This window comes from Protopterus annectens, chromosome 9.part0 (genome assembly GCF_019279795.1).
Source record: "Protopterus annectens isolate FY-2018-M chromosome 9.part0, PAN1.0, whole genome shotgun sequence".
In the NCBI taxonomy this organism is placed as follows: Eukaryota; Metazoa; Chordata; order Ceratodontiformes; family Protopteridae; genus Protopterus; species Protopterus annectens.
This window is the reverse complement of record NC_056743.1, coordinates 1,612,149,405-1,612,169,353: the sequence shown is the minus strand read 5'-3', so window position 1 is coordinate 1,612,169,353 and position 19,949 is coordinate 1,612,149,405. Positions and strand designations below refer to the sequence as shown.

General features: G+C 42.5%; 1 protein-coding gene across 1 annotated transcript in view; it reads right to left on the bottom strand.

Moving 5' to 3' along the window:
- LOC122810728 (cytochrome P450 4F3-like) overlaps positions 1 to 18,895 on the bottom strand; it is a 3,229,861-nt gene extending 3,210,966 nt beyond the window's left edge. Inside the window, exons 1-2 of the mRNA XM_044082292.1 lie at positions 18,886 to 18,895; positions 8,093 to 9,285 (exon numbers count right to left, since the gene is read on the bottom strand). Coding sequence (XP_043938227.1) covers positions 8,093 to 9,285; positions 18,886 to 18,895 — 1,203 coding nt within the window. The remainder of the gene's footprint in view (positions 1 to 8,092; positions 9,286 to 18,885) is intronic.
- Positions 18,896 to 19,949: the final 1,054 nt, after the last annotated feature.

The window sequence follows — 19,949 nt, the reverse complement described above, 5'->3', positions numbered from 1 at the left end:
TGGTGATCTGGGGGATCTTCTTCCTCATTAAGGTCCGTGTCCTCAGTCAGAGACTCCACTGGGGAGTCTATGTGCCTCCTCTTGCATGTCTTCTTACGAGGGATTCCCCTCCATGTGGGGCTCAGGAGAGGTCTCTCAAGAAGGTGCTACCTCTAGAGGGAGAGCTTGGATGACCCTCAGAGCGGGCTGACCCTGGGCAGGTATGATGGGTTCAGGTCTCTGATCCAATGGGAGATGAAAGGGAGGATTATTGCTCTGACAGGCCATATCTCTAACAGAAAAGAAAGCCCTTTCTACAATCTGGAAAGCCAAACGGCTGATTGAGTCCCTCCCCCAGAGCCAAAGCAACTGAGAAAGAGAAGGCAGGAACCTCCAACCCCCCGATTTCCCATCCAAATCGGATCCAAACTGTCGAGTGCCAAAGCCACAAAAGAAAGGGAAAGATCTGACAAAGTCTGGTCCGAAGGCCCTAACTCCGAATCCAACAGACACACCTCGGATCAGAGACCACTCTGATTTGAATACACCAGAGCAGAAGCAGTCAGGGTAACTGTTGGTGAAGAGGATGAAAGCCTCCTTGGATCCAACAACACCACTCCTGGGTGACTAAGATCCTGGTGCTCCGATCTCGGGAGTCGGAGCAGAGAAGGAGACTGCATAGTAATGGGCATGCTCACAGATCCCAGAGGGGATGGAGAAGGCAGGACTCCCCATCTGGATCAGAGTCTTGAGGATCCCTCCATCTCATCCTGTCCACATTGATTTCTGATAGGCTACTGGAAGACCTCGAGGAAGCTACTGAGGTCAGTCTGGAATGCCTAGAGGGTGTCTGCAAGATGTTGGAAGGTAGGGGACTCCAACCTACTCGAGAGCTCTGGGGTGTGGCTCCAAGCTTTCAGATCTGAGGACTGAGAATCTGATGTAGAGGTGGATGATCTCGGAGAGCTCAGAGGTAGCAGCACCGACTGAACCCAAAAAGTGTTTTGGGGCCACTGGAGCAGAAGAGGACCTAGGATCCTGAGATGTTGGATCAGAGGTCCTAGAAAGTTTGGAAGACTACTCCAAAGAAGCCCACGAGGGCTTGTGCAGCTGTTTCCTAGGGTCCAAAGGCACTGCCACAGGTTTGGAGGGGGTTGGGGGTTTGAGCCCATGGAAAAACAGCTTCTGCAGTCAAAAGTTCCTTTAAGATTAATTTATTTTTCCGACTGGCTATGATCCTGGGATCGAATCACTCGCAGATCACACAAACCGACTGAAGATGCTGAGGGACAAGGCAATAAACGCAACCGTCATGAGCATCAGAATGGAAGATTTTGTGCCTGCATTTTGCAAAATGTTTAAACCCGGTCGGATTCTCAGACATGATCACTGGCAAAGGCTACTCTCTCATATATGAGTGCACACAGAGAACCAAGGCCCAAACTGAAAGAACGGAAATGCACACACAAACACACGTATACACTAGCCTTAAACAGAGGTACTGAATAACAAACAGAGATAGTAAACCCTTTTTTAAGTAAACAATATAAAGCTGTTAGAGCGAAAGGTGGCTGAAGGCTCAGAAACAAAGGGAGAAAACAGCAACACAAAGGTCCCTGATGCTGCAAAACACTAAAGGAAGGGGAGGAAAGTTAGGAAGAGAAAATGCAAGAATAAATTTATACTCTGCTGAGAGAAAAAAGTTCTGAAAATTCTCACTACAATCCCACAACTTGAGACTATAAGGAAACCACATCTGACAGCTGGCAGCAAAAGTGATCTGGGAAGGCTGGGCAAAGGGTAGAGCATTATGGGAACAGGGATGAACTTGAGACTTAAGAGTCTAGTCTGTAGAAATGCATCCAAGTCAGATCTGTGACCCAATCGTGAGGAAAAATGAAAGGGACAACATCAGATCACATGTTTTGGGAGTGTAATGAGTCGGTAGACTTGAAAAATTCCCAACAGAGTACTCTGTCAGGAATACTGTGTAAGCAAATGAGTGTAACTAAGGAAATTATTATTTTGAGCTGGGTTACAGGATCTGAACTGCCTAGACACAGTAATACCTTTTAAGTCTAATTCTGGTGGCTGCCAAAAAAGCAATTACTAGGAAATGGGAATCAAAAGCTAAACCAACTACACTTGAAGTAGTGAGCATTGTAAAAGAGACAAAAGAACAGGAAGTGGGATATTTAGTAAAGGGTAGGGGTAAACTACATAGAAAAAATGAAAATTGTGGGAACAATAAGTGCAGAAAATATTTTAGGGGAGGAATGAGGATTAAGAGAAGGCAGAATTACATAATTTATGTAATGTTGCTTAGATTAAACATCACGTATGTTGTTATATATCCTATAATGTTTGTAAATATGAAGTTAACATGATTTCATTACCTTTATTTAAATATAAGCTTGCCTATATCACAAATCATAATTCAATAAAGGTGTTTAAAAAAAAAAGTTGATAATAATGCTGTTTAGCTAAAGCAGCTCAAGGAGAAGAGTTAGTGTTCAAACCAAGTACAATAAAAAAAGTCTGTGCTGAAAAACAGTCCCAAACACTTAAACAAGAATGTTTCAGTCTACCTACCTACAGGACACTTACAGAAGTTACCGATCTAATGGATCTCTATTAACTTCTTGCCAGCAGGTCACACAATTAAAACCTCCAACACTAGGTGGCACCACTATCACAGATTTTCTTCAGTGCTACCAACACGCGCAACTTCCAGAAGTTTCACAACTATCAGTTACAGATGAGAGCTACCCCCCTCTTTTGCCTATTACTTCCTTTTAAAAGTCCCTAAACTGACAGTGGTAACGAAATAATTAGGGAGTTTCTTCATTTTCAAACTCTTGTGAAACCAAGTACAACTTTGCCTACCTAGCCCAAATGCATGCCTAACGTGGAAACAATGAAAAGGTTAACACTGTGTCATACAGCTTCGTTAATGTGAACTCTCTATCAGAGTCAGTCCAGTCATAAACAGTCACAGTTAAAGATAAAAAAAATAAATAAACTGTTGATCCTGGACTCAGACTCAAGAATGACAGCTAGTTTAGTTTGCTTATTTTGTTTATCAGGGAAGTACTCTAAGCAGATAGGGTTGGGAGGGTGGCTAAATGGTTAATGTGTTTGCCTTACAAACACAAGGTGCAGGGTTCGAGTCTCCCAAGGGATAACTGGCTAGGCTTAAAATGGCTCACAAGGGCAGTTAGCCTAGAACTAACCTATGAGCATAACAGCATTTGCAGGCACAACTCAGAACAAAAAAATCAGTCCATTATTAAAGTCTTCTCATAGGTTCATACTAGGCTATCTGCCCTAGGGCATTTATAAGCCTAGCCAGAATGGATTTGGCTTTTGCCACCCATTTTAAATTTATTTTGCTATGCCCTTTTTCGAGGTTAGTATACTGTGCCTCTGTCTAACAGTGACACAGAAGTGATACCCGGGGTAAACCTACGATTTCCCATCCACTCATCAAGATTCCTCTTGAAGAGAGTCAATGAGGGACTCTGCCTAACCTGGACTGGGATTTTATTCCAGAGTGAAGGGAGCCTCTGGGTTATGAATCTGTCCCTCCAGCATGTCCTATTTATTTCAGTGCTGAGGTTCAAGTCTCTCGAGCGCGTAGCTCGATGGGATTTGGATTTTCTGAGGTGCAGTATGTCCATTAATTCCGGGTTGGACATGGCTTTACACGTCAGGCACAGATTGCCTCTGAACAGGCGGTATGCCACTGAGTAGAGCTGAAGTTTCTTTAACCGGGCAGCATATGGCATCTGTTTGAGCCCTTTGATCCTCTTGGTGAGGTACTTTTGGGGTCTTTCCAGTTGCTGCAGGTGTTTGGTAAGGTACATCCCAAAAGGGGCATTGTACTCAATTATGGGCCTGATGAGGGAAGAGTAAAGAGGCACAATGACCTCCCCTGATCTAGATGTGAATCCCTTCATGATTAGATGGGCTATATAAAATGTTTTTCTAACCACTTTGGCCACGTGGTTGTCAAATGAGAGATTGCTATCAACTTGGGTCCCCAGGTCCCTAATTACTTCTTCTGTACTTAATGGATTACCACCTATGTGGTAATTTGTGGGCACTTTGTTTTGCCAAAGGGATGACTATACACTTTTTGGCATTTAGCTTGAGGCCATGGCTCTGGCACCAGTTGTCTGTTTCTATGAGGCCCTTTTGGAGGATGCTTGTGTCGGCTGGAGAGTCGATTATGGCACCCAGTTTGCAGTCATCTGCGAACTTGGTCAGCCACAGTCCTTCCGTGTTGGCCTGTACCTCCAAGAAATATATACCGAACAAGAGAGGTCCCAGGACTGAGCCTTGTGGGCCACCACTTGTAACTGGTTTGGAGTCTGACATGGCTCCAGCAATTCTAACCATGTGGGTTCTGTCCTTGAGCCAGTTTGCAATCCATCTAGTGACATAGGGGTTTATATTTAAGCTGGTGAGCTTATCTATAATGCCCGAGTGGGGTATTGTATCGAAGGCTTTTGAGAGGTCCAGGTAGGCTGTGTGGACCACCTTCCCCTTGTCAATGGCCTTGGTGACTGTTTCAAAGAAATCAACCAGGTTTAAGAGGCAGGATCTGCCCTTAACAAAGCCAAACTGGGTAGGATCCAGTGTCTGTAGGTCCCCAATATCTTTATTTATGAGGTCCATGATGATCCTTTCCATAGCTTTGCAGACCAAGCTAGTCAGGCTTATGGGGCGATAGTTTCCAGGATCCATTGAGGCACCACCTTTATGGAGAGGGATCACTGTTGCTGTACGCCACTCTTTGGGCACATATCCTGTAGTAAGGCTGAGACTGAACAGTAGTTTTATGTTTGGGTTTAGCTCTTCTTGGAGTTCATGTAGGACGCAGCCCGGGACACCGTCTGGTCCCATTGATGCTGTGTTTTTTGCTTTGGAGAGGGCGGCTCTTACCTGAGCATCTGAGATGTCAGGGGGGGCAGCACTCTGCTGGGATAGATATTTGCCCTTTTGGTGGGGGGGGGGAGTTTGCACTGAACCTGTCAGCTAGGATGTTGGCAATGTCTGTGGGTTCAGTGTTTTTTTTGTCATTTTGGACTAATTCTGAGCATATCTGGGAATTACCACCCAGGTTCCTAACATAACTAAAGAAAGCCTTGTGATTATCCTTAGTGTCCTGTGCAATTTTTCTCTCGAAGCTGGCCTTAGACAATTTTATGAGTGCCCGTAGTTTTTTGCTAATACTGATCAGTGATGCCTTCCCTTTTTGGGATTTTGCTCTATCATTTAGTAGTTTCCTCCTTCTATTGCATAGTTTGTTTATGGCTGGGGTCCACCAGACAGGACGTCTGCCTTTGGAGGATTGGGTCTTGGTTTTATTTGGGATCGCATGATCCATGCATTCCTGAAGGTGTTCATAGAATGCGTTTATAAAGGATTCTGCGGTCTGGGCCGTATTTTCCACAGGCCTGGGGGCTTTGAAGGATTCCACCTCGGTTTTGAGGAGTGTGAAATTTGCTTTAGAGAAGTTTTTCACTGTGGTTTTCTGGGCAGGGGGTGGGGTCAGGATGTGAATATCCATTGAGATTAGTTTATGGTCTGATCTTACCAGTGAGGGATACACTTCTGGTCTGGAGCATAGAGTCCCCATGTTGGTGATGATCAGGTCCAGTATGTTTTCCCCTCTTGTGGGAGTGGTAACAAGTTGTTCCATACCATTTGAGATTATAAATTCTAGGAACCTTTGGGCTAGGGTGTTGGAGCTAGAGTAATGCTCCCAGTCTATGTTTGGGTAGTTGAAGTTGCCCAATATAATGGTGTTTGGAAAGACCTTCATATTTTCCAGTGTTCTCAGGAAGGCTGAGTGGGGTTCCTGGGTTTGGGAGGGTGGTCTGTAGCAAGCTATAAACTGGAAGGCAGTTTTACCCACTGTTAGTTGCACATGGATAGTCTCTGATGCTTCGTGCTTTGCCACCAACCTGGAGGTGTGGGTATCTTTGATGAATATCGATACTCCCCCTCCTTTTGTGGTTCGGTCCAAGTTTTGGGGCCGAAAAGCATGGTATGAGGTATAACCTGGTAGTGCTGGGGTGCTCTTGGGATCCCTGAACCAGGTTTCTGTTACTGCACAGATATCGATGTTCTCCATGCTAAGGAGCGTTTTGAGTGCGTGCATCTTGAGGTTTAGACTTCTGGCGTTGAGTAGCATTACTCTTAGTTTCTTATCCCTTGTGATACCTATGGAGGTGGGTTTGTCTTTTGAGCCTTGCCTAAAAAAGGCACTATGGGGGTAGCAAGAGCCTTTGCCAATATCCGAAAGCCCAGTGGTGACAGGTGCAAGCCGTCCCTAGCAAAGCATCGTGGCTTGTCGAGCATATCATCCCAAGCTGACAGGCATTGGATCCCCTTTGATTGACAACAGTACTTAAGCCAATTGTTGAAATTGATCATCTTGTCTTCATATTGTGGCATCATTCTTGGTGAGGGTAAGATGCTACTCAAGGTCAGGGTCATACCGGCCTGGGTACATGCTCAGAGAGCTCCTTTATGTCTCTTTTCATGTAGTCCAGGGAGGTACGTCTCAGGTCATTCACACCAGCATGGACAATGACTGAGTCATATTTGTACTTGCCTTGGAGTGACCTGAGTGCTTGTGTTATGTGGCGGATCCTAGCGCCCGACAGGCTGCTCACCATGACCCTCTCCTTGTTCAGCCTGGTGAGCGGGGCGTCAGTGTGCCTGACGATAGAGTCACCTATTACAAGTGTATCAGGTGTGTTGTTTAGTCTTAAGGGCTGTGACTGTTTGGCACACTGGCTTTGTGAGATATGTGTTGCACGTGTTTTGTTTTGGGGTAGCGGTTGCTTGGGTGTCTGCTTTGGAGGTCTCTGCTGCTTAGGCAGATCTTTATTTAGAGCCTCCGAGTATGTTTTTGTGTGATTATGTGTTTGGTTTGCTGTCGTGGTAGGTCTATGTGAGACTGGAATTGTAGTGAGTGTGGTTTCCTTCTGCTCCTGACTGGTTATGCCGGTACTGAGTTGAGAGAGCTTAGCCTCCAGTTTGGCTATATGGTTGCATCTCTCACATGTGTTGGAATTTGTTGGGAGGAGGAGAGGGTTGTCTGTGTACATGAGGCAGTTGTAACATTACCTCAAGATTCCCAGATTCACCAGCTGGACCGGAGAGGAGATTGACAACTGACCTTTGGACATGCTAGAATAATATTGGGAATTCCTTTATAATTGAAAACAAGGGCCAGTGGGGAGTGAGGGTGTAGTGCTTTTAATTTTTAGTGCTGACTTATATAATTGCTTTAGTGAGCAAGTGCCAGGTAACTTAAGTGCAATGTGTTACAGGTAACTTAAATGCAAAAACGACAAACAGTAACTTTCTTTCAAATGAAACAAGGAAATAAGTACAGTAAGCAATGCAGATATCACTAGTGATCCACAGAAGCGCTGAGAAGCCGCGTATTAGGTGGAATTAGCGTTCCAGGGAAATAACAAGCAAACAAACAACAAGCATACGCTATTTTGTCAGAGATGGAAGCAGTCATGGCTGCTTTGCTAGCTAACATGGATTTAGTTGCTCCGGTATCGATTAAAACTGGGTAGGGTTTATTTTTAACTACTAACATTACATACGGTCCATCCTAATCCACAGGAATAAAAGAACACAATTGCTGTTTCTGTTTAGGGAACCTTCACTGAGGTTGCTGCCGATTGGATGGTGTCCAAGTAGAATTTCATTGTTATGTCGTATCAGTGTACAGTGCTGGTTGCTCAGCCAAATATGGGCATTCGTTTTTCCAATGGCCTGATTGGCAACAGTTGAAACATTCTGTCTGATTACTAGAATTTTGGGGTGGAGCCAACTGTGTGCCCTGCCAATTTTGTCTATTCTGATTTCCAGGTCCTTGGCGTCCACCTCTCCCTCTTCCCCGTCCTCTACCCAGTTGGCCAAAAACATTACACATTTGCATTTGTGCTTTTACTAATTTCTCCTGTAAATCCTTCTGCTCTTTAGCTAAATGGTCAGAGAGGTACTGTACCTGTTGGACTAACTCATGCAGGCCTAAACTAGGCCAATTTAAACATACTTCTTTTAACTTGTCCCTTACTTGAGGGCGTAGCCCATCCACAAAGGTGGCTGACAGTCTGCTTTGTGCTGGTCCTTCGGTGGGTTCAGGGTACCCAGAATATGCCTCAAATGCTTCAGTGAGCCGAAATAAGTATTTGTCTATAGGCTCATCCTCTTTCTGTAGGATTAATTTGATTTTCGACCAATTGGGGGTAGGTGGTACAATTACAGTGATAGAATCAACTATACGTTGTCTAACCGTTTCAAATCCATTTTCCCCTTGCATATTGTGTATTGGTGTAGGAACATTAGCATGATCCCAGGTATATTTCATAAGATTGGCTGGTACAGCGCATTGTAGGACAGCTCTAACCTCTTCTATGGTAGGATTTTGCAAACAGATATGTCCTGCCAGTACGCGTTGAAACTTTGCTGGGTTATTGCAAATAGGCGGAAATGATTTGGTAATGGCTTGAAAATCAACTGCCGACCACGCCCTAGGCACTACTACTGTGGCTGGTTGCCCTGCATCTCTAGGATGGGCTAGATTCAGGACTTCTCTCAACGGAAATATTCTCTCTTCATCTGATGGGCTGGTGCCCGATTCATAGTCAGAGTCCGGATTAGATTTATCCGGTCCACTATAATCGTCTTTGCCTTCAATGAAAATTGGACATTGTTTGTAAATTTTACCCTTATGTAAATATACGGCTTTCTTATCATAATATTTCTTCGGCTGGCTAGGCCTAGGGTCAAAAAGCATTTGTGCCTTTCTCTTATGTTTTTTTGTCTTTGAGCAGGTTAATCTTGGTGATGACTTGCTAGAGGTTTCTGTTTGGTCAGGTTGTTCTATAAGCAGTCTACTAGACTGACTGTCCATTGCCTGAATTCCACTTCTAGACTCGAGTGCGGTTTGTTCTTTCCCCCGCTGACCCCCGCCCTCTGTTGTAGTGCTTACTGCTGCATCTTGAACTTGTGAGGGCTGGTATAACGGTGTAGAAGCTGTAGGGGGTGGGGAAAACCAAAGGTTATCATCCTCAGATGATTCAGTTATTTGTAATTTATTTAATTCTTGTACAGGATATAAGCCTTTAAAGGGCGGCTCCTTTAAACGTTTTCCGTTTGCTACATCTAGATTAGTCGCAGTATGTCGCAGTTCCTTTATCTGCTCTTTTAGTTTCTTTTGATTATCTTTAAGATTACTAACGACCGAATCCTTTTCCCTTTCTTTAGCTTCACACATCCAATCATTAAATGCTGCCCACACAACCCTGGTAATCTTCCTTTCTTTTTTAACCTCTTCTCCAAATTACTCAATACATCTTTATTAAAACTACCATTTTCAGGAAAGGCAAGATTACCGTCATTTTTAGTTAGGGCGATCCACTGGTTAAATGCATACAACTGTCCCGGGACACCCGATAAAACATATAACCAGCTGGTGTACCTCTTTCTGGCTCATTTATTTTTCCCACACTCGCTCCCATGTTCACTCAGTAAGCTATACTTGTTTAACACAGGTTTAGATAAGGCGTTATATAAACGTCTTTTTACCCCACTATTATTCCTCCTTTCATACTTATGACACCAGTATTTCCATATTACCCCACTCTCATACTGCACATTTAATAGCAGAGAAGAAATGCATGCCACTTACCTTAAAACAACTGAATGAGAGAAATTATATTTTTTTCTGCATACATAAAAAAAAAAAATTCAAATCTTTAAAGCAGGCAGACAGAGAGATGAAGAAAACACTGCAAAAATTATGGGCCCTTTCATTAGCAGTATTTCTTTCACTTCCTGACTGCTGCAGCTTGCTCCCAATTCAGATCCGAGTAAATGGCACCAATTGTTACGTTTCAGAATACTTTAAAAATTAAGACAGATACAGTTCTCTCTTTCAGTGTTTTTTATTAACTACAGTACACGTGCGGGAGCCTCATGGAAAGCACCAGGGAGATTCCCAGAACAAAGGAATAAACAAGCTTATATACTGGTGATATTGCCAACAATACAAAAATAGAGAAATGAACCAATTAGACCATTATACAGAGCAATTAACCAATCAAAGGTTTACCCGTAAACATAAGACAATTCACATCATCATATCGCTAGGCAAACAAAAGAAAAATCGGATGCATTTCCATATAAGGCACATTTCCTGCTTTCAGGCAGACTCTTGTTTTTCAGCATTTTCTCGTCGCTCAGAGTTCATTCTAAGTCCATGGTAAACAATACATTTTAATACATACAGACTGTCACATACTCAATTCCCTCAAACACATGCTTTGACTGTTCATATTCTACAATACCTAGGGGATGATGAGCTTTATATCAAATGTTACTGAGTTTAGTTGTCATTAACATAGGAGGCTATAGCATCCTTTTGTTGCTAACTCGTATCATAGTGTGAGGTCTATCCAAATGCTGCAACATCTAAGATACGGCTGTATTGCAACTCTTTCTTAGTATGCTCTATGCATTAACAATACGCTCCAAGTAATACACAGCTGGGGTTGATGTTTGCTTCCCATAATTGTACATGGTTATACGGTTAATAGAACTGCGCTGCCTGAAGTGATCTCACTCAATTACACTGTTGTTACGTGAATTTGCTGAGCATGGTAGTTGCAATAAAAGCTGTTGGTTTCATGACTATTTCTACTGCTGGGATCGATTTTTTACAGTGCAAGCCTTACTTGTTTTGTTCCATGTGTTAAGCTATTAACTGAATTAGAGTTAAGTTAGCCTTTTGCTTACCCCGCCTGTATTCTTGAATTGTACCGTTTTTCATTTTCCCCTCACAGTACAGTACTATCCCCCCCTCTAATCTCTCTGCCCACACTCTCTCTTACCCAATACCTCTCAACTGTTATCTCCATCCTCACCTAACTCTGCAGTTCTTTCTCTGTTAATCTGCTACTCATTATTATTTACTGTAGTTTTGTCCTGTTTTACAGCTTGAAATTCACTGCTTCTAAATCGGGCTATCCTCCCACTGTACTGCAAATTACTCCTCCATTTTTTGGACTACAAAGTCACCCTGAAGTCCCACCATCCGAGTTAAAATACAATTTGCCTGCACTATAGGTGATTGCTTACAGCTTTCAGCAGTTGTACTAAGAAATATTTATGTTATGTTGTTCACTGTAAGGGCTAACACACTTGCGGACTGACTGCCCAGAGAACATCCCCTTCCCCGGTCTTTTTTTCCCCCCACTTTTCTCACTATACCTCTCTGGGCGCTCTATCCCCATAACTGTACCCATTGCTTTTCTCCACTAACTCCACCAGATGGCAGTATAAGTCTACCTTAATGTACTGTATATTGGCTTCCCTCTTTTTATTAAACAGCCACATCCTATCCCTCTTACATAAAGGGATTCCCTAGTTTTATTTTTATTAAACATAGCCACATCCTATAACTTTTAACATAAATGGTAAGTTGTAAAACTACATCATCCTAAGGAAAGTGATTCCAACCTTACAAACTCTTATAACCTAACCTTAGGGGACTGGAAACTCCCCCAATAATCCTTCTATTCCACATAAAAGGTAATTTGATTTCTTTGAAAGAACACTACCAGCCTACCTGCTATAATACTACTAATTGTGGTATCCTTCCTACCTGATTGTTTTTTGCAGCACTCTAGCCTCCTTCAGCAAAGCAAACCCACTACGCTCAGACTCACTCCACTCCCCTACCCCTATTTCCACCCACCCACTACCCCTATTATTCTCACCCACCCCATATGCATTACATTTATACCCAACCTTGCCACATCCACTCCCACAATCACTAATCACACCTCTCCACCTGACTCCACCCACACTACTCAAATATATATCCAACTCATAGCCCTCTTAATTACCACCTCACACTCCACCCCTCATTCCCCCTTATTAGCTATATTACCTCCCAACCTGACCCCTCCCTTCTCCAGCCACCCTAGTTATCTTACCTCACTTACCAATTCCACTCCCCTCCTTTTTACCCCACCTCACTCCACACATAGCTGCTACTATTTCTATCACTTATTCCTTCTAGCATACATGCTGCATTACCTCTAACTCCTGTAGCCCTAACTATACATTCATCTCACCCACGTTCATCTATATTCATCCTAGCCTCTTACAAACATTGCCCTGCCATGTCTCTTGCACTCAATAGCTTTCTCCTTATACTCACCTTCCACCTCTCTCTCCTAAAACTATCATTTCACACAACCCATTTCCCTCCTCCACCATATCTGTCCTCCACACCCTCCCAAGCTATACTGCTGTCTTCTCTAGTCTGTATCAAACCAATCTTATCCTTAAAAAGAAAATAATCCTGCTCTCCACACACCATAATTCTTATCACCACGGCCACAAATACTTCAGCAACACAAAACAGAAGTCCCTCCCAAGTAACTTAACTCTTTGTAACTTTGTAACTTGGCTCTGTGGGGATATACACACTAACGCAGGCCCTTCTTCCCCTCCTCATAATTCCCACGACTCCACAAAAAAACTAAAATTTACCACTGTTAATCTTCAGAGTATTAAGAATAAAATTCCCCACCTGCATGCATGGCTAAGTCAACACAAACCAGACTTCACTGCCATCACTGAAACATGGCTCAAGCCATATATCAAGGATTCTGAAATTCTACCCCCCCCCCCAAACTACTACCGTCTTAGGGATGACAGACTCCATAAAAAAGGTGGAGGTGTCTTATTATTCCCAAGCACCTAAACAATCATTCTATACTCTAAACCAATTCCCCCTTTCTCATCTGCTGAACTACTAGTTACTTTTCTCAAACTTAACAACCGCAAAAGCCTTTGCAGCATAGTAATATACATTCCCCCAGGAAACAACAGTCCTATTCTAGAAGAAATTCTAGCCTGGACAAGCCTTAACATACAAAATGAATTTTAGGCAAAGTCAAAATCAACTGGCTAGGCTTCAATAATAATCCCTCCGCAAATATCAACCTACACATATATTCTCAACTAATTTCTGATATTACCAGACCAGAACAAGAACACAAAGGCGCAACCTTAGATTGGATCCTAGTTTCTGATCAAATCTCTTCCTCAGGCATTCTCCCTGATAGTATCAATGATCACTCTCCAGCATTCATTATACGCAAGTCCACCTCTACAACTAACACTCACCAATATAAATATACCAGAGACCTGTCTCACTTCTCCCAAAACACCCTCAATGACATCCTGCGAAAAACAAATTGGAACCCACTTAAACTTCTTCCACTCAACGAAGCGGTTGAATTCTTTAATTCCACATTCCTCAGAACTCTAAACTCACTTGCCCCTTAAGCCTAAAGAGAGTCAAATCAAAACATGCTTGCTGGCTGACAAAGGCCACAAAGCAAGTCATGTCCTCTAGGGACAAATCATGGAAAACCTGGCAAAAAAAAAAAAAACTCCTTCCAACCTAATGCAATACAAACAACTCTGTAATCAGGCTGAACATTTAGTGGTCAAAAACAAAACACAAAAAAGTATATACAATCTATTCAAGATCAGCACAAAAAAATCCCCCAAAAATCTGGGAAGTGATTAACTCCTTACTCCATCCAGGTACTAACACCACCCCATGCCCAAACCCAGCTAAAACTCCCTCTGAGTCAGCCACACTATTCAATACATACTTTATTGACACCATCACCAAACTACTACCTTCAACCCTGACACACTGGACCCACCATCAGCCCATAACATCTCAAATTCCATACCCATCTATTCATCATCACCCATTAGCACATCCACCATCCAAAAATTACTTTATAAACTAAAACCTTGTACAAATGCTCCTGATAATCTACCTGCAGAATACCTACAACTAGCAGCCCATTCCATAGCCTACCCTATCAGCATACTCCTTAATAGGTCATTTCAAGAATCCTGCATACAAGATATCTGGAAGAAAATTGTCATTCCTCTACATAAAGGCTAACTTTGACATCTCAAACTTTCGTCCTACTACCATTCTTTCCCCCCATCTCTAAAATATTAGGGAAGTGCATCCACACAACTCATAAATCTAGTCAAATACCAACTACTTTCACCCACTCAGCATGGCTTTAGGCCTGGACATAGCACCAACACCGCCCTCATCTCCTTCTTAGACACAGTAAATACAGGCCATGACACTGGCTCCTTAGTTTCAGATCTCTCTCTCGATCAAAGGGATTTGACACCATTTCTCACTCCCTACTGCTCAACAAACTCTCCAACCTTAATCTATCTCCCCCCACCCTACAATGGGTTACAAACTACCTCAAACACAGACAGCAATCCTCTAAATGGCAAAACTCTTCCTTCCCTTTCATTACTGCCAACACAGGTGTCCCCCAAGGATCAAATCTGGGTCCCCTCCTCTTTAGTACATTTGTCAATAACTTTCATCAAACCCTTACTCAGTTGACTCATCAGCATATTGGATGACAGCACTATCATCGCCGCCTCAAAATCTCTCACCAAATTACAGCAACTTATCCAAGAAGCATTAACCTCTACTGAGCATTGGATGTCCCAGAATCACCTCGCCCTTAACCCCAACAAAACAAAACTATTATTTGCTCCCAGAAAAATTAGCCCTATTGACAAATCTCTTTTTACAGTTACTTCCAATAACAATATCTTAGTAGTCGTCATTAGTACCAAACAAGGTGTCATCATTGATGACAAACTAACCTTTGACCTTCACATCCACAGCAAAAAACACAAACAAACATCAAAAGCTAGGTGCCTTATATCGTCATAACTATTTCCTCAGTCTCACTGCCAAAAAGGCCCTTGCCACCTACTTCCAACTCTGCTTTATGGTGCTCCCATCCTCACAAACCTACTATCTTCCCTAAAAAGTAAGCTTGATTCCTGCTACAATAAAGTTGCCAAATTTGCTACAGATTCCAAATACTCTACTCACCACTGCTCCTCTTTGCATCAACTAAATTGGATTGAATCCTACCACCATCTTTCTTACCTTCAACTAACCACAGCCCACAAAACAATCTACCAACCTGAACGTTGCCCTTCCACCTCATCTATACGGACCCAAGCCTCCACTGAAAATGAGCTCCTCTAGGCACAGTGGACTTTCCCAGTCAACAAATGCAATAAATAAGTGGCTGCAGCCTACTGATACAAGATATTAAAGTTGAATAAGGGAGGGTCTGAGTTGGTATTCTTTCATATTAGTCACAAGTAACAAGGCAAGATCTGTAGTGTCTACAACCTTTCCTTAAGAGGTAGTATTTCAACATGCTAAAAGCCCACTTAGTGCCTAAGCACTCTCTCTTCAACAACCAAGTATCATTTCTGAGCCATCTGCTAATACAGCAGATGGGGTGGTCCGGTCCTCTCCATCAAAAATCTGTGATGAGACTGCACCTATGCCCACCTCAGAGCCATCTGAACAGGCTCTGCACATGGCTTATTCTTTTGTAGCTTAAATGCCTGTTCACTTCATTAGTGCATTTCACTTTCCCTGGAGCTTTCCTTTTACTCAAGTCAGTGGGGTGACAACCTACAGTACCAAAACCAGGAACATATTTCTGATTGCGGCTAGTTAGGCCTAAAAATAAGGACTGCCTTATTTTTAATGGGCTGTACAGAGCCAGTTTTATACTTCAATGTTTTCTGCTTGCAGTTTCACAATCATTTGGCTTTCTACACAGACTAATGGGCATCTGCCATACCAAACTTGCACTTAAGTGGACTAGCAATCAGTCCAACACCTGCACAGAAAACAGCCTGAACTTTGGCTAGATGGCTTTTTCATTCTTCTGAGAATATAACAAGGTCATCCACGTAGGCTGCCACAGGATCCAAGGATTATGTCCAGCCTCTAATGTTATAGATGTTCCATCAAGACAAAAGACAGTACTCTATAATGGAAGAATTCACCTGATGAAAAATATTTCTAGTATGGTGTGATAAAAACCAGAATTTTCAGGGAATTATTCTGTCTTCCTCATTGGTGTTTCACACCATACACGTCAATAACATAGGTCTTGTATGAAAATATGAACATAAAAATGAAAATATGAATAAGTGGCAAAGATTAATTTGTCCACTGCAGGAGATCCTAGAGTAACAATTTTAGTGCCATTTTGCAAACAATTCATTGCCCTTTCTATTATTAGGTAGTAAGTAACTTAGTTAAAGCCAGACCCAATAAAGTCAATTTACAAATCCAGCATATTGTACATTTTTTATATTTTTCCCCCAACAGATATGTTTTCAATTGAATTGTACAAGTTATAGGTCACATTAAAGGTGAGGAAGTTTTGAAATGATTTGTGGCCTCATTTTTTTTATCACAAAAACCTGGTATTTTAATAGGGGTGTGTAAATTTTTTATATGCACTGCACAAGAACTGGTATCTTCCCAGAACAGCTACACCAAAGTGTAATTAACAAGCAGCTGAACACAGCACAAGTTATTTTAGTCCTAGTGGGGAACATTATCCAAGTAGCAGCAAGACTTTGCATGGTAGGGGAACAGTTCAAGCAAAACACTTATCAATGAAGCTTTTCTAGAATTACAGTTTACACAGAAAAGGCTCGTTTACCAGCTACTGCCACCAATGCGACAAACAGTATAGGTGAAAGCCAACTGATAATTAATACCAGTCTATTTATGATGAAAATTAGAAGTATTTGCTTCGTTTCACAACACAAAATTAATGTACAACATTAGCCATGTTTCTCTGGAAATAAACATAATCCTAAGGCAATTATCACCTAAATTCAGATGCAGTCCTATGCAATATCCCTTTTCACAAACTTTTACACAGGAAAACTATTTGTAAGTACCACCCCTATTAGTCTCAAATGAAACACTGTACATCTTATGCAGCCTGAACTAGCCTAGAAAGATCAGTTCATGTATGTCTGCTCTTTTTAGCACAACTGCTGACAAGGCACTCAAAAACTGGCTACTGAAAACTGCACTTGCAGAGATCACAAGTGAGGATTACCTCTCTTTACAAGCTGTTAGAAAAATATGTATTAGTAATATGCATGCTTAGTGCATTTGAGGTTTAGAAGGGTTAATACATTTATTTTGTTTACACTGCATAAATCTGCACAGCTACTAGAGACATTCCAATCCTGCTATTGTCATGAAAATATGCACAGCTATGATATGCTTATGCCATGGAAATTAACAAGAAGCATTTAATTTCTGCTAATGTCATGAAAATAATAATAAGTGTTTTCTACTAGTGTCATGAGACAAGAGTTATTGATTTCCTGCTTATGCCATGAGAAAGTACACAGCTGCTGAAGCTATTGATAATGAAAACAAAGCCTGCTTGAAAGTATAAACCGTAGTCAGCATTACTTGTACCTAAGCTAGAAATGTACCTTGAATCTAGGTAAAATGTAACACATATATATTAGAACTGCACAATTGAAGAATAGAAAAAGTTTGTAGTGGGCTAAAAATAAGCCCCAAGGCCAGGTTGTTTTTCTCAAATGTTTTTGTAAATCAACAATAATCCAGTCATGTCAGCAGGAAATCTAAGTAACATTTTCTATGTAACACAGTGAGTTTTAAATCTGAACATGTCAGCAGGAAATCTAAGTAACATTTTCTGTTGGGTAATACAGAAAGCTGTGTCTAACTACGTCAACAATAGAAAAGTAACACTTCATAGAATTGTATAAAAGTAGCATACTGCTCATTAGTAATTTAGACAAATCCTGTATTTGCATGCTTTGTCTCCTTGCTGAAAAAGTAATAAAGGGTGCCATACTTGAACCTTACGTGAATTGGTCTTTGAAGTTTTTTCCTTTGACACAAGCCTATACAGGTGGGAATAAACAGCGGTAATATTTGTACTCCCACCTAGGCAGGATGATATCCCAGTGAATTCTATTCTGGAGGGTAAATGGCTCCTTTCCCTTGTAAGAATATCCTAAAAAAGATTGCTTTCTTCTGGTGCAAGTTTAACTCTTCAATAGTCCTTCTCAGGACCCTCTTACACCCAAAGGCTTCAAATCTTAGTATTTTCAGGGCCCTATGCTTTACATCTCTAAATGATGTGGATCTCTACATTGCTGGCTGATTTCTGAACTTGGGAGCTTAAAGGGGGCTGCAACTGCTATGGTGCAGTATTGAGAGGTGTTACACCGATCCTTATAAAACAATCTCTCTCATACCCAAACTTTTCAATGAATAAAAGGCAATGTAAAGCAATATGACAATACAAAAACAAAGTTTACAAAATTTAGAAATTACATCCAGAAATGAGACTTACCCACACTCACTCACTCTCACCTCAGCACACTTACCCACTCACTTCACCACACACACCCACTCACTTCACCACACTCACCCGCAATCAACTCATTCACTCACTCACCCACCACACTCACTCACCACTCACCACGCACCACACTCACTCACCACTCACCACCGACCACACTCACCATGCACCACACTCACCCACCATACTCACTCACGCTGACTCACCACTCACTCACGCTCACCCACACTCAACTCACTCACCCACACTCAACTCACTCATCCACACTCACCCATCCACACTCACCTCACTCATCCACACTCAACTCACTCATCCACACTCAACTCACTCATCCACACTCAACTCACCACCCTCACTCACCACACTCACCCTCATCCACCACACCTCAGTCACCCGCACTCACTCACCACCCACCACCCTCACCACACTCATTCACCCACCCACACTCACTCACCCACCACACCTACTCACCAACCACACCCACTCACCAACCACACTCACCCACCCACATTCAACTCACTCACCCACCACACTCACTCACCTTCACCCATCACACTTCACTTACTCACCCATACTCACCCACCCATACTCACCACCCTCACTCACTCACCACCCTCACTCATTCACCCACATTCAACTCACCCACCCACACTCAACCACTCACCCACCACACTCACCCACCACACTCACCAACACCAACTCACTCACCCACACTCAACCACTCACCCACACCAACTCACTCACCCACACTCAACCACTCACCCACACTCAACCACTCACTCACCCACCCATCCACACTCACTCACTCACTCACCCACCCACACTCACCACCCACACCCACTCACTACATTCACTCACCACCCACCTACACTTACTCACTATACTCACTCACCAGCCACCACACTCACCAACTCTAGATGACACAGTTGAATTTTTTAATACTACCTTCCTGAACATCCTTAATTACCATGCCCCCATAAGATTTTACAGAACCAAAGCACAACCCTCCCCATGGCTACAGAAAACCACTAAGTCAGAAATGAAAAACAGGGATAAAGCCTGGGAGCACTGGCGCAAAACCAAAACCCCCTCAGCTAGACAGAAATTCCTAGAACTACACAATAGAGTCAAAAAGCTAATAAAACAGGACAAATTCCAATACTACCAGTCTGCCCTAGACTCCTCACAACACAGCCCCAAACAATTCTGGTCCTCCATAAACTCCATCCTCCACCCAGGTAAAGTCAGTACCCCTCCTCCTAACATCCCTCAATCCTCAGAAAATATTGCTACCTCATTCAACACACACTTCACCCAAACCATACTATCACTAGCTAAACAACACAACCCCCCTCCCCTCCAACCCACACCTTCAACTAGTAATCTCCCCACTGCCTTCTCTTTTTCTCCTGTACCTACCTCCAACATAACAAAACTCTTAACTAAACTTACATCTCTAAATGCTCCAAATTAGCAGCAGACAACCTCCCAAGTTAATACCTACAAATCGCAGCTGATGCTCTGGCCTACCCAGTGTCCATCTTGATTAACCGATCTCTGTCAGAAAGTTACGTTCCCACACTGTGGAAAGTATCACATATAATT